At 45.0% G+C, this 12,471-nt stretch overlaps 1 protein-coding gene across 1 annotated transcript in view; it reads left to right on the forward strand.

Annotated features, from left to right (window-relative positions):
• LOC122924315 (vomeronasal type-2 receptor 26-like) overlaps positions 1 to 11,198 on the forward strand; it is a 94,649-nt gene extending 83,451 nt beyond the window's left edge. The window contains exon 4 of the mRNA XM_044275280.1: positions 10,291 to 11,198. Coding sequence (XP_044131215.1) covers positions 10,291 to 11,198 — 908 coding nt within the window. The remainder of the gene's footprint in view (positions 1 to 10,290) is intronic.
• Positions 11,199 to 12,471: the final 1,273 nt, after the last annotated feature.

The raw sequence follows: 12,471 nt of genomic DNA on the forward strand, positions 1-12,471 counted from the left end.
CTGTAACGTCCTGTTATCCTGTAACATCCTGATCTTCTGTAACATCCTGTTCTTCTGCAACATCCTGTTCTTCTGCAACGTCCTGTTCTTCTGCAACGTCCTGTTCTTCTGTAACTTCCTGTTCTTCTGCAACGTCCTATTATCCTGCAACGTCCTGTTCTTCTGTAACTTCCTGTTCTTCTGTAACATCATGTTATCCTGTAACGTCCTGCTCTTCTGTAATATCCTGTTCTCCTGTAACATCCTGTTCTTCTGTAACGTCCTGTTCTTCTGTAACGTCTTGTTCTCCTGTAACGTCCTGTTATCCTGTAACATCCTGATCTTCTGTAACATCCTGTTCTTCTGTAGCATCCTGTTCTTCTGTAACATCCTGTTCTCCTGTAACATCATGTTATCCTGTAACATCATGTTATCCTGTAATGTCCTGCTCTTCTGTAACATCCTGTTCTCCTGTAGTATCCTGTTCTCCTGTAATATCCTGTTCTCCTGTAATATCCTGTTCTCCTGTAACATCCTGTTCTTCTGTAACGTCCTGTTCTTCTGTAACGTCCTGTTCTTCTGTAACATCTTGATCATCTGTAACATCCTGATCTTCTGTAACGTCCTATTTTTCGATAGTTTCAGCTTATTATTATTCCGTTTTATTCTTCTTCTCCGCCCCCCCATTTTCTATACGCTACTCCTCCTACAGTCTTGGGGTTACAAATGCCAAACTTTCCACACTTCTTTGACCTATAGCGAAGTTAGTTGCTTGTGCTTTAATAAGCGATCCCACCCTCCGGGCCCCTGCGGCGGACCACCAAAGACCCTTTTTTGCCATTGACTTTGACTGGGAAAATTTTCTAATCGCTCCCACTCGCACAGTTTAGAAGCTACAATCACCAATCTCGGACCACATATTGTTGGTGTCAACCTGAATAAAATGGTAAATTTTGAGAGGACACCCCAAAGTGGGCGGAGCTAGCAATGGCCAATATAAATTTAGCTATTTTCTATACGCTACTCCTCCCACAGTTTTAGGAGTACAATTTTCCCTATTGACTTCAATAAGAAAATTTAAAAAGCTGTAATTCTCACAGTATTTAAGCCAGAATACCAAAACTTGGCACCGTGGGTCACTGGGTGACTGGGGTTAAAATTTATAAAAAGTGGGTGGAGTCTACAATGGCTAGGATATGCCCCCATTATCTGAAAAGTGTAGGTCCCACCGCTGGGATCCACACTTATATTGAGAACAGAGCAGGAAGCGCTGTGGCTGGAGGACCCCAGATTTCTCAGGGTCCATCCACCACCAAGTGCTAATCCCCACCTCTCCCATAGAAGTGAGCCAGTGCTCGGCTATTTTCGGTGGCCCCATAGAAATGAATGGAGGGTGGATGGGCATGCGCAGTGCGCTCTCCTTCACTTTCGGGGCTCCGTTCTCGATATAGGTGCGGGTCCCAGTGGGCCTAGCGATATGCCCCCATTGGCTGATATGAGAAAACCCCCTTAAAGTGTTAGTCACTGGGTGACTGTGGTTTATAATTAGGAAAAAAAGGGACAGGGCAACAACAGCCAATCAGATTTCAGCCTTTGATCTTAATGAAAAGCAGATAATCTGCTGCTATTATCACAGTTTAAATGCCAAGTGTCCCAAACTTATGATGGGCTCTGATATTTTCTTGACAGGAATATATTGGCAAAAGTCTCAGCTTTTAATATCTGCATTTATGACTAGCCAGTATAGTCAGTGGCATATCCGTTTGGTGCATTTTTTCTGTGATTTAAGTGTCCCAAACTTAGCACAATCACTCACTGGGTGACTGCAGTCAAAACTTAGGAAAAGTGGGTGGAGCCTAAAACAGCCAATCAGATTTCACCCATTGACTTCAATGTAAAACTTTCAAATACTGCCATTCTCACAGGTTTTTTTTTTTTTTTTATTTTTTTTTTTATTTAAACTTTTTATTAGTTTTCAATAAAGAACAAGGAGTAACAGGGTTACAGGTACAGGCACGCAGGCCAAGCAAGTACATAGAGAGAGTACAAGTGCATACAAGTACATGACATTGTTAGGCATGAGTAGTGGTGATAGCCAGATAGACCGGGATTTCGATGGTAAGAGTAGCGGCCTATGGGTAAAAGATATGTTAAGAAAAAGGGGATGGTGGGTATGTGGCCCACGTTAGACTGAAAGTCACTTATCACTGTGAGGTGAGCAAGTAGTGTGGGGGGGGTACAAATAACAGGTCCTAATCATGGTTGGAGGTGGCAGCAGAATGGTAGTGTAGCAGTTTCAGTAGGAGAATCAGTACGGGTGAGGCTAATGGCCAGAAGAGACTTGTCCATAAGTCGGAGGTGGTGGATTTGGGGGGATGACCCTATTGGGAGATCTATAACTCGACCATGGGAGCCACCTTTTGAGAAATGTAGTGTGTGTGCGGTCTTCCCATGATGACATTTCTTCAAATCTGTGTATTTGATCTACTTTAAGGACCAACCTATCTATGGAGGGAATCTGGGTTTGCAGCCAGTAGCATGGAAGAACAAGGCGAGCGGCCAGTAGCAGTTGGGAGAAAACAAAAGGAAGTCGTGAAGGGTTCGTTCCCGAATATATTGATAGTAAGGCCAGTTGGGGAGAGGGTTGGATAGCGGTGTTGCATATGTTATTTGCTACCGAGAATATTTCTGACCACCATTTGGATATTGAGGGGCATGACCACCAGACATGAATGAAGTCTCCCTTTTCCTGTAGGCACCTCCAACAAGTGTTTGTGGCGGTGGGGGAATAAAGAGCTGTTTTATCGGGAGTACGGTACCATCTTGTGAGAATCTTGTATCCATTTTCTTGGATACGAACACAACGGGAAGTCTTATGAGGAGATTCAAGAAGTTTGGGTAGGGATGTGAAAGGGATAGTTATGTTAAGATCTGTTTCCCATTGTTTCACAAAGGCTGGTTTAGCCAACATAGGCGCTGAACGAAGCCTACTGTAAATTTGCGATACTGGTTTCTTGGGGAAAAAGGAAAGGGAGATCACAGACTCAAGCCAAACAATAGGACGTTGGAGGGTGCCTAAGTGGATGTGTTGGTTTAGGTAAGCTCTGAGATAGAGTAATGAAAACATGTCACAAGAGCTAGGGTTAAGGAGGCTTTTCATGTCTTCCATGCTAAGGGGTTTGCCAACGGAGTCCAGTAAAGATGAGATGGCTATGTTTGAGGATGACAGCCCACCAGAGGTAGTTGCTCTCAGAGCTGGGGAGGCAGTTCCGAGAATATCCCTAACTGTGAGAAGTGGTGAGGGGAAGGGTATAGAGCAATGAGATGTAGAAAGCCACTTCCAAGCCTCAAGGGTGGCCTTGACAATAGGGTAGTAGGAAAGCGGACCAACTATTAAGTTTTGGTGTCCTAACAGGAGGGCTCTAGGAGGCGTCCCCAGGATCTCCAACTCCATTTCCACCACTGAGGAGTGCGCATTTGGATGTAGCCATGCTACTGCACGAGCTAAAAGGATGGCTTTGCCATATAGTTCTGGGTTAGGCAAGCCAATACCCCCATCTTCCTTAGACCTAGTGAGAAGGGAGAAAGCAAGTCTGGCCTTCCTCCCGTTCCAGATAAAGGCTCTAAACTTTTTATGAAAAGCTGTATAATATTGTTTCGGTACAGGGATTGGGAGGACCTGTTGTAGGTAAGTTAGGCGTGGGAGGAATAAGGAAGAAAGTAAATTTTTTCGGCCGAACCAGGACAAAGTAGGGTTGGATTGAGCTAGACTATCAATGGATTTGAAGATTGAGGCTCTAAGAGGGACATAATTGAGAGAGAATAAGTCTTTTATATTGGAACTGAGTGTCACCCCTAAATAGGAGATGGTGGGAGAGGACCAATTAAAGGGTGAGTTTTCCTCGAGGCGCCGTTTAGTAGCAGAGCTGATACCTGAGCAAAGAACTAGGGACTTGCTGGCATTGATCTTGAAGTCAGAGACCTCGCTATAAAGGTTGAGATGTGACTGAATACAAGGGAGAGCGACTGAGGGGTTAACCGTCATCATCAACACATCATCTGCAAATGCAGCAAGTTTTTGTTCTCTGCCTCCCAAACACAGACCCTCAATTCTCCTGTCCAGCCTGATGGTAGACAATAGCGGTTCCAGGGCCAATATGAACAAGAGTGGAGACAGAGGGCATCCCTGCCTTGTCCCGTTCTTTATGGCAAAGGAGGGGGAGAGATTCCCATTAACCATGACTCGAGCAGATGCTTGATCATACATGGCGAAGGTAGCTTGAACAAAGGGATCAGGGAGGCCAAATCTGGTCAAGGCATGTCTTAAATATAACCAGTTAACCCTGTCAAATGCCTTCTCGGCATCTGTGCTGAGAAGAAGCAGGGGAGAGGAGTAGCGGTTGGCATGGCAAAGAGCATTGATCACTCTAGCAGTGTTATCCTTACCCTCCCTGTTGCAGATAAAGCCCACCTGATCCCTATGAACAATAGAGGGAAAAAGAGCGGCTAGTCTGTTGGCCAGCATTTTGGCCAGGAGTTTGAGGTCTATGTTCAGGAGGGAGATAGGCCTGTAATTAGAGCACTGTTTGGGGTCTTTACCCTCTTTAGGTATAAGCGAAATGTGAGCAGTTGTCATGTCTCTAGACAATGGGACCCCTTTAAGGGCAAGGTTACAAACCTCAAGAAGGTATGGTAAGAGGGTCTCTCTAAAGGTCTTATAGTACTGTACAGGCAGGCCGTCTGGACCAGGGCTCTTACCTTTTGGCATTTGATTTAGAGCTTTATTAAGTTCTACTAGGGTAAAAGGAGCTTCTAGGAGCATTTTTTGTTCCAGCGTTATGGTGGGAACCTTGGAGGAGTTGAGGAAGGAAGATATAAGGGTGGTTTGAGTTTCAGGGGTAGCCTTAGAAGGAAGATTATAGAGGTTTTCATAAAAAGTTCGAAATTGGTCGGCAATCTGGGTAGCCGAGAAAGTGGGCTTGCCCTCCGGGGAGTTAAGTTGGTGGATATAATTTGCAGCTCTCCTGTTTTTAATCCTGGACATTAAAAATTTAGTGGCCTTGTCGCCATGGGCGAAAAATTTATGTTGTGAGTTCAAATAGTATTTGGCCGATTTAGCCTGGAGGAGGGTCTTGAGCTCAGCTCTTGTTTTTGAAAGTTCCTGGAGAAGGGCATCTGAGGGGTTGCTTTTATGATGGGCTTCAAGCTTGTGGATATTTTTTAAGGCATGGTCTATGGCTTTTTCCCTCATCTTTTTTTGGTGAGAGCCAATGCTAATGAAGTGGCCCCTGATATAGGGTTTATGAGCGTCCCAGAGCGAATTAGCAGAAAGGTCGGGACTCTTGTTTATTGAAAAGTATTCCTTTATATGATTGGAGACCAGATCAATCGTGGGCTGATGTCCCAGTAAGGATTAATTCAGCCTCCAATTGAAACATAAGGGTGTACTATTAGGGGCTAGGACAGAAAGAAAAATTGGGGCATGGTCAGAGAGGTGCATGGAACCTATGGACGCCTGATTGCATAACTGAATATGTTCCTTTGATATAAAGAGGTAATCCAGGCGGTGATAAGAACCATGTACTGGGGAGAAGAAAGAATAATCTAGGGTGTTAGGATGGAGTAGCCTCCAAGCATCAACTAGGTGGAGGTTCCAGAGACTATCCCTGAGACTTTTAAGGGAACTAGGGGAATGTTGGGACTTCTTAGCAGAAGTGTCTAGTGCTGGCTGCAAAGCTACATTCAGGTCTCCTCCCAGGACCACTATTCCCTCTTTGAAGGAGTCAATTATGGGGAGAATGTTTAAATACCAGCTAAACTGATTGAGGTTAGGGGCATATAGGTTTACGAAAGTATAAGTGTGCTGGCCAATGGTGCCCTTCACTAGAATGTATCTCCCATCCGGATCCTGTAGGTGACAAGTGTATGAGAAGGGGGTCTTTCTTTGGAAACCAATGCTAACTCCACAGGATGCCGAGGAGCCTCCCCCGCAGTGATACCACTGAGAATAGTGGGAATATTGCATGTTGGGGTAGCAGTTAAAACGGAAGTGCGTCTCCTGGAGGAACACCACATTAGCCCCGGCTTTCCCGAGTATAGAGAAAATTTGGCTGCGTTTTGAGGGTGATTGAAAGCCTTTGACATTATATGAGGCAATGTAAAGGTCAGCCATATTGTGCTATGTGGTTTGGGGTACCTCTTGAGCAATGGTGATTCCTCCAGGAGAACGCGGCCCATTCCAAAGAAACATCAGGCAGGATCCGGATGCGAGGTAGAAAAGCAGTGAACTTGTGGTATTTTGACAGGCGTGACGAGTACCTTGAAAGTGGAGGGGAAAGGGTAACAAAACCATTAACTTTTAAAAGAACAAAAAGGTGAGAAACAAGCATACATGAGTACACTATTTGCATGAGGGGGTAATAGGTCATGCGACCTGTATGGTGACCGTATAGCACCATAAATAAAGCTAGGGGGTAATGAGCGACAATACAGTACAGTTGTCTCGATTAAGATGCAGGGTAAAAAAGGAGAGAGAGAGAAATAGCACAGGAAAAGAGGGATAATTGAGAGCATATTGAAGAAAGACAAAAAAAAACAAAGGAGATTAGAAAAATATATAGAGCAGATACGTTAGGCCCTTCATGTGTCACGGGAAAGGCTCCTGGGCGTGAGATGGTGTCCTTTTTTCTTGGATCTGGAAGATTTTGGAGTGCGCTGAAGTTCAAACGGCACGATCTTGGGGAGATCAGGTAGATCTCCAAGGTCTTGATAGAGATCCCAATTTTCGACTCGCAGGGCAGGAATGTCCAGTTCCTCCAGGATGGGCGCGATGTCTGCAAATGAGGTGATGTTGTATCGCTTGCCAGATGTTGAAAACGAAAGTCCAAACGGGAAGGACCAGCGATAAAGCACTTTGTGAGACCTCAACCAATCCGTCAGGGGCTTCAGGGCTCTCCGCTTCTTAAGGGTGGAAGGAGCAAGGTCTTGGTAAACTTCCAGCTTGGCGTCTTCATATGACAAATCAGGCCTATTTCGTGCGGCATCCAGTATGGCCGCTTTAACTGGAAAATTAAGGAACCTGCATATGACATCACGTGGAGGTTCGGTCGGTTTGGGCTTGGGGCGTAATGCCCTATGTGCACGTTCGATAGTTATTTCCTGCAGGTTGTCAGGGCCCAGCAGAGAGCTGCAGATCGAGATGATAGTGGATGGGATGTCGCACGGCAAGATCGACTCTGGTAGGCCCCGAAATCTCAAATTGTTGCGGCGTCCCCTATTTTCCTGGTCTTCCAGGGAGTCGTGCAGCTCATTTAAGTATTTTGCGCAGCGGTGGAGGGAAGTGGCAACCGCGGTGTGATGATCAATGGAAGCGGCCTGGTGCGATTCAAGTGATTCCACCCGATCGCCGATTTGTCTCACCTCCTGTCTGCAGGTTAGCGGAAGGTCAGAGCAGGGCTGATCGTCGTCTGAGTCGCTGTCTCCTTTAGATTGCATGGAGGCGCGCTTCATAGTCTTGGGTGATGCGGACGGCGCCATCTTAGGTTCCCGGGCCGCGACTGTAGCGGCTGCCTTTTTCAGGAACTTGTCCATGTCGCCACTCGGAATTTGGCTTTTGAGGGTCCCAGCGTATTCAGCAGACTTGGGATTCCCGATTTTTACCATTTTCGCTCAAATGGGCAAGTGATTGCTAGTGCTAGGGACGGTCACATTCACAGAGCAGGGAACTAAGCTGCCATCTTAGTCCGGCGCTAGCTCCGCCCCCTTCCATTCTCACAGTTTTAAAGCCAGCAACCCCAATCTTGGCACAGACCATGACTGGGTGACTGGGCTTAAAATTTGGAAAACTGGGCGTAGCTTAAAATTGCCGATCAAATATTACCTTGTGCTATTCGATGAGAATATTTAAATTGCTCCCATTCTTACACTGTTTATGGCAGGGTCTTCAAACTTGGTACATTCGGTTACTGGGTGATGGGAATTTGAATTTTAAAAGTGGGTGGAGCCACCAACAACCAATCACATTTTCCATATGGACTTCAATGAGAAAATGTAAAAAGCTGTTATTCTTACAATATAAAATCCAGAGTCCCCAAACTGGCACTATGGGTCACTGGGTGAGTGTGGTTAGAATTTAGGAAAAGTGGGTGGAGCCTTTAACAGCCAATCACATTTCAGCCATTCGTTTTATATCGGAAAATTTTAATTACTGCCGCTCTTTGACTGTTAGTGGCAGGGTCCTCAAATTTGGCACAGTCATTCATTGTGTGACTTGGGTTCAAATTTTAAAAAGTGGGTGGAGCCACAAACAGCTAATCAGATTTCAAGCCAACATCCTGTAGTTTCTTCAGAAACGACACCATCTACTTATTATTCTTCTCCGCCCCCCCTTTTTCTATACGCTACTCCTCCTACAGTTTTGGGGGTGCATACGCCAAACTTTTCACACTTCTTCGACCTATAGTGAGGTAAGTTTCTTGTGCTTTAATAAGCGATCCCACCCTCCGGGCACCTGCGGCGGACCACCGAAGACCCCTTTTTTGCCATTGACTTTGACAGGGAAAATTTTCAAATCGCTCCCACTCACACAGTTTTGAAGCTACACTCCCCAAACTCAGACCACATATTGTTGGTGTCAACCCGAATAAAAGGGTAATTTTTGAGGGGACACCCCAAAGTGGGCGGAGCTAGCAACGGGCAATGAAAATTTAGCTATTTTCTATACGCTACTCCTCCCACAGTTGTAGGAGTACAATTACCAAATTTTGCACACTTGTTCGGCACATACCCAAATAGATTGCTTGTAGTTTGTTAACCGATACCACCCTCTGGGCCCCTGGGGCGGCCCCTGAAGACCCCACTTTTTGTCATAGACTTTCAATGGAAAATTGTAAACTTTTGCCACTCGTACAGCTTTGAAGTTAAACTCACCAAACTTGGGTCACTTAGTCATGGGGTCAACCTGAGTCACATTTCGGAGACTCCAAAAAGTGGGCCGAGCCACAAACCACAAATCATATTTATTTGATTGATTTAAATGGGAAACATTAAAAATGCTGCAATTCTCACATTATTGATGTCATGGACCCCAGATATCACAAAAGTGGTCATTGAATGGTTCCACTTCAAAGTTAGAAAAAGTGGGCAGAGGAACCAACGACCAATCAAATTTCACTCATTGATTTTTCAATAGAAAAAAATAAAACTGCTGCCATTTTTACACGTTAAATGCCATAATTCCCAAACCTTAAAGTGTTGATCAGTGGGTGACTGTGGTTCAAAATTAGGGGGGGAAAGGGGCGGGGCAACAACATCCAATCAGATTTCATCCATTGACCTTAATGAAAAACAGAAACTGCTGCTATTATCACAGTTTAAAGAGGACTTTTCATCGATCCAAACATTGTGAACTAAGTATCATGATCTGTTCAGCGGCGCCCAGGAATCTCACTGCACTTACTATTATCCCTGGGCACTGCTCTATTCTCCTGCTATGCCCTCCGGTATCTTCGGTCACTTGGTTATAGTAGGCGGAGTCTGCCCTTGTTCTCCTGGGTGTCTTCTTCTCCCAGGCTGTAGCGCTGGCCAATCGCAGTGCAGAGCTCACATCCAGGAGAACAAGGGCAGACTCCGCCTACTATAACCAAGTGACCGAAGGGCATAGCAGGAGAACGGAGCTGCGCCCAGGGATAATAGTAAGTGCAGTGAGATCCCTGAGAGCCACTGTACAGATCATGATACTTAGTTCACAATGTTTGGACCGATGAAAGGTCCTCTTTAAATGCCAAGTGTCAATTACTCACTGGGTGACTGCGGTCAAAATTTAGGAAAAGTGGGTGGAGCCTAAAACAGACAATCATATTTCACCTATTGACTTCAATGCCAAACTTTCAAATACTTCCATTCTCAAAGTTTTAAAGCCAGAGGCCAATCACATTTCAGTAATTTGTTTTATATGGGAAAATATAAATTGCCGTCGCTCTTAGACTGTTAATGCCGTTCTCAAATTTGGCACAGTCAGTCATTGGGTGACTTGGGTTCAAATTTTAATAAACCAGGTTAAACAGACTTTGCTTATACAGTATCTCTAGCATTTTTAAGCCAACATCTGGTGGTTTCTTCAGAAACGACACCATGTAGTTGTATTTGCTATTTGAGTAATTTTGGTTTTCTAATATAACGTTAATAGGAGTCACTAAACAACCATCGTAGGCATATTATGTGGATGATGTAATAAACCGTGCTGTTTAGCATCGCTACTACTGTGTATGAGATGGGGAGATAGATATAAGATGTTGTGACATTTTCCTACAGATTCTGACAGCTGCATTAAATGCCAAAGTGATGAATGGCCTAATGAGAAGAGAGACCAATGCCGGCCCAAAGTAGTGGAATTCATCTCTTACCAGAATGACACCATTGCTTCTGTCTTCTCCTGTGTCTCGGTCTTCGGATGTCTTGTGACCGGCTTCGTATTTGGAATATTTATTTCCTATCGAGACACTCCTATTGTTAAAGCCAATAACCGGAACCTGAGTTACCTCCTCCTGATCTCCATCATCCTCAGCTTCCTCTCTGTCTTCTTGTTTCTGGGTCGTCCCAATGATGTGACTTGTAGAGTACGTGAAACCAGTTTTGGAATTTTCTTCTCAATAGCCGTCTCTTCACTTCTCGCCAAGACTGTGATGGTTTGTGTTGCTTTTAAGTCCACCAAGCCTGGAAGCCCTTGGAGAAAATGGCTCAGTGTGAAACTACCATATACCATAGTGTCATTGTGTTCATCCTTTCAAGCTGTAATCTGTGTTATCTGGTTGTCTATTTCTCCTCCATTCCAGGACCTGGACACTGACTCTTATCCTGGGAAGATCATCATTCAGTGTAATGAAGGCTCAGATATCTGGTTCTACTCCATGTTGGGTTATCTGGGGCTCCTGGCAGCTGTGAGCCTTGTTCTGGCTTTCATGGTGAGGACATTACCGGACAGTTTTAATGAGGCCAAGTACATCACCTTCAGCATGCTGGTGTTCTGCAGCGTCTGGATCTCCATGATCCCGGCTTATCTGAGCACCAGAGGAAAGAACATGGTGACTGTGGAGATATTTGCAGTAATGGCTTCCAGTGCTGGACTTTTAGGTTGTGTGTTTTTCCCAAAATGTTTTATCATTTTGTTTAAATCTGAAATGAACAGAAAAGCTGACCTGCTGGGGACAAGAAAGAACTGACGGCAAAATGGTCACCCCGATAATAGTGATTAACTCTGAAATAACAACTTGTAGATATCATCTTATACTAGAAAGAAATGATAACATATAATTAGATTCCAATCATTACATTGTCTCAGCAGTGCATTTATTAGGAGGAGACGGAGAGGATCTCCCCATGTCTACCTGCTGATATGTAGGAGATACACAGGAATTACTGCTCCTTGCTATAGCTAATGAAGTCATACATCTGCCATGGAGTCAAAGACATCGGACCAAAAATATCAGTCCCTTGAGGTTACGGGGGCTTTGTAATTGTCTTTCTTTGTCTGGGTAAGGGATTTTCAAATATACAAATAAATTTAAAAAAGATGAATTGTTTTATCACAAGACTCTACATACATATACAGTGTATAACGTGCAGGGCAGAGGGATGTCATAAGGTCATTCAGGATAAAAACAGGAGACCTTGAGAACAGATCTAGGAGAAGCTGCAGCAACCGCGGTCCGCAAGGGGTCCCTTTTAAGATGGTATAAGTCAGGGATGGCCAACCTGAGGCTCTCCAGCTGTTTCAAAACTACAACTTTAAGCATGCCCAGACTGCCTACAGCTAGCAGCCTACAGCAGGGCATGGTGGGTGTTGTAGTTTTACAACAGCTGGAAAGCCGCAGGTTGGCCATGCCTGGTATAAGTGTTTGTTGTGACGCCAGTTGCATTGCAGCAACGAGGGCACAGGGCCCCCTTTTAGTGATATGGTGGTCCACAGGTGTAGGAATGTCAAAGTGGTGTAGGGTGGCCTAATGTCCCTTAAAGGTGTTGCACTTGTCATGGTGCTCCTACCTGGATACACTGGAAGCCCAGGCGTGGCCGTCCATTGCAGCAAAAGGGGTAGTTGATTAAGAAGATGATGAAATAAATGGAGTCCAGACCTTGTGGTGAACTTGACAACAGCTTTACTTGAATAAACTTTCATCAGGCAACAATCTTACAACTTTATCTTGGTCACCAGCAAGCTTTAGCTTAATCCTGGCAGGCAAACACACTCGGCTCTACTACATCTGCTACTCTCTGGCTCTGCTGTGCTGACAGGATTAATTAGGAACTCTTCCTTTGCTGTATGCTGCAACTTAACTTTGTTATCTGGTCTGTCTCTAACTTTCTTTATCCAAAGGAACGGTCTCTCCCTGGCTTCTTGAGGCTTCTAGCATGGGCCTCCAGGTGCAGCAGAGCTGATGGTGCTCTGCTGGCTTTAGCAGGGTCCGTCCAGCAGGGATGAGGGCCTGCTTCCTTCCC

The sequence above is a fragment of the Bufo gargarizans genome, chromosome 1, assembly GCF_014858855.1.
Source record: "Bufo gargarizans isolate SCDJY-AF-19 chromosome 1, ASM1485885v1, whole genome shotgun sequence".
Taxonomy (NCBI): Eukaryota; Metazoa; Chordata; class Amphibia; order Anura; family Bufonidae; genus Bufo; species Bufo gargarizans.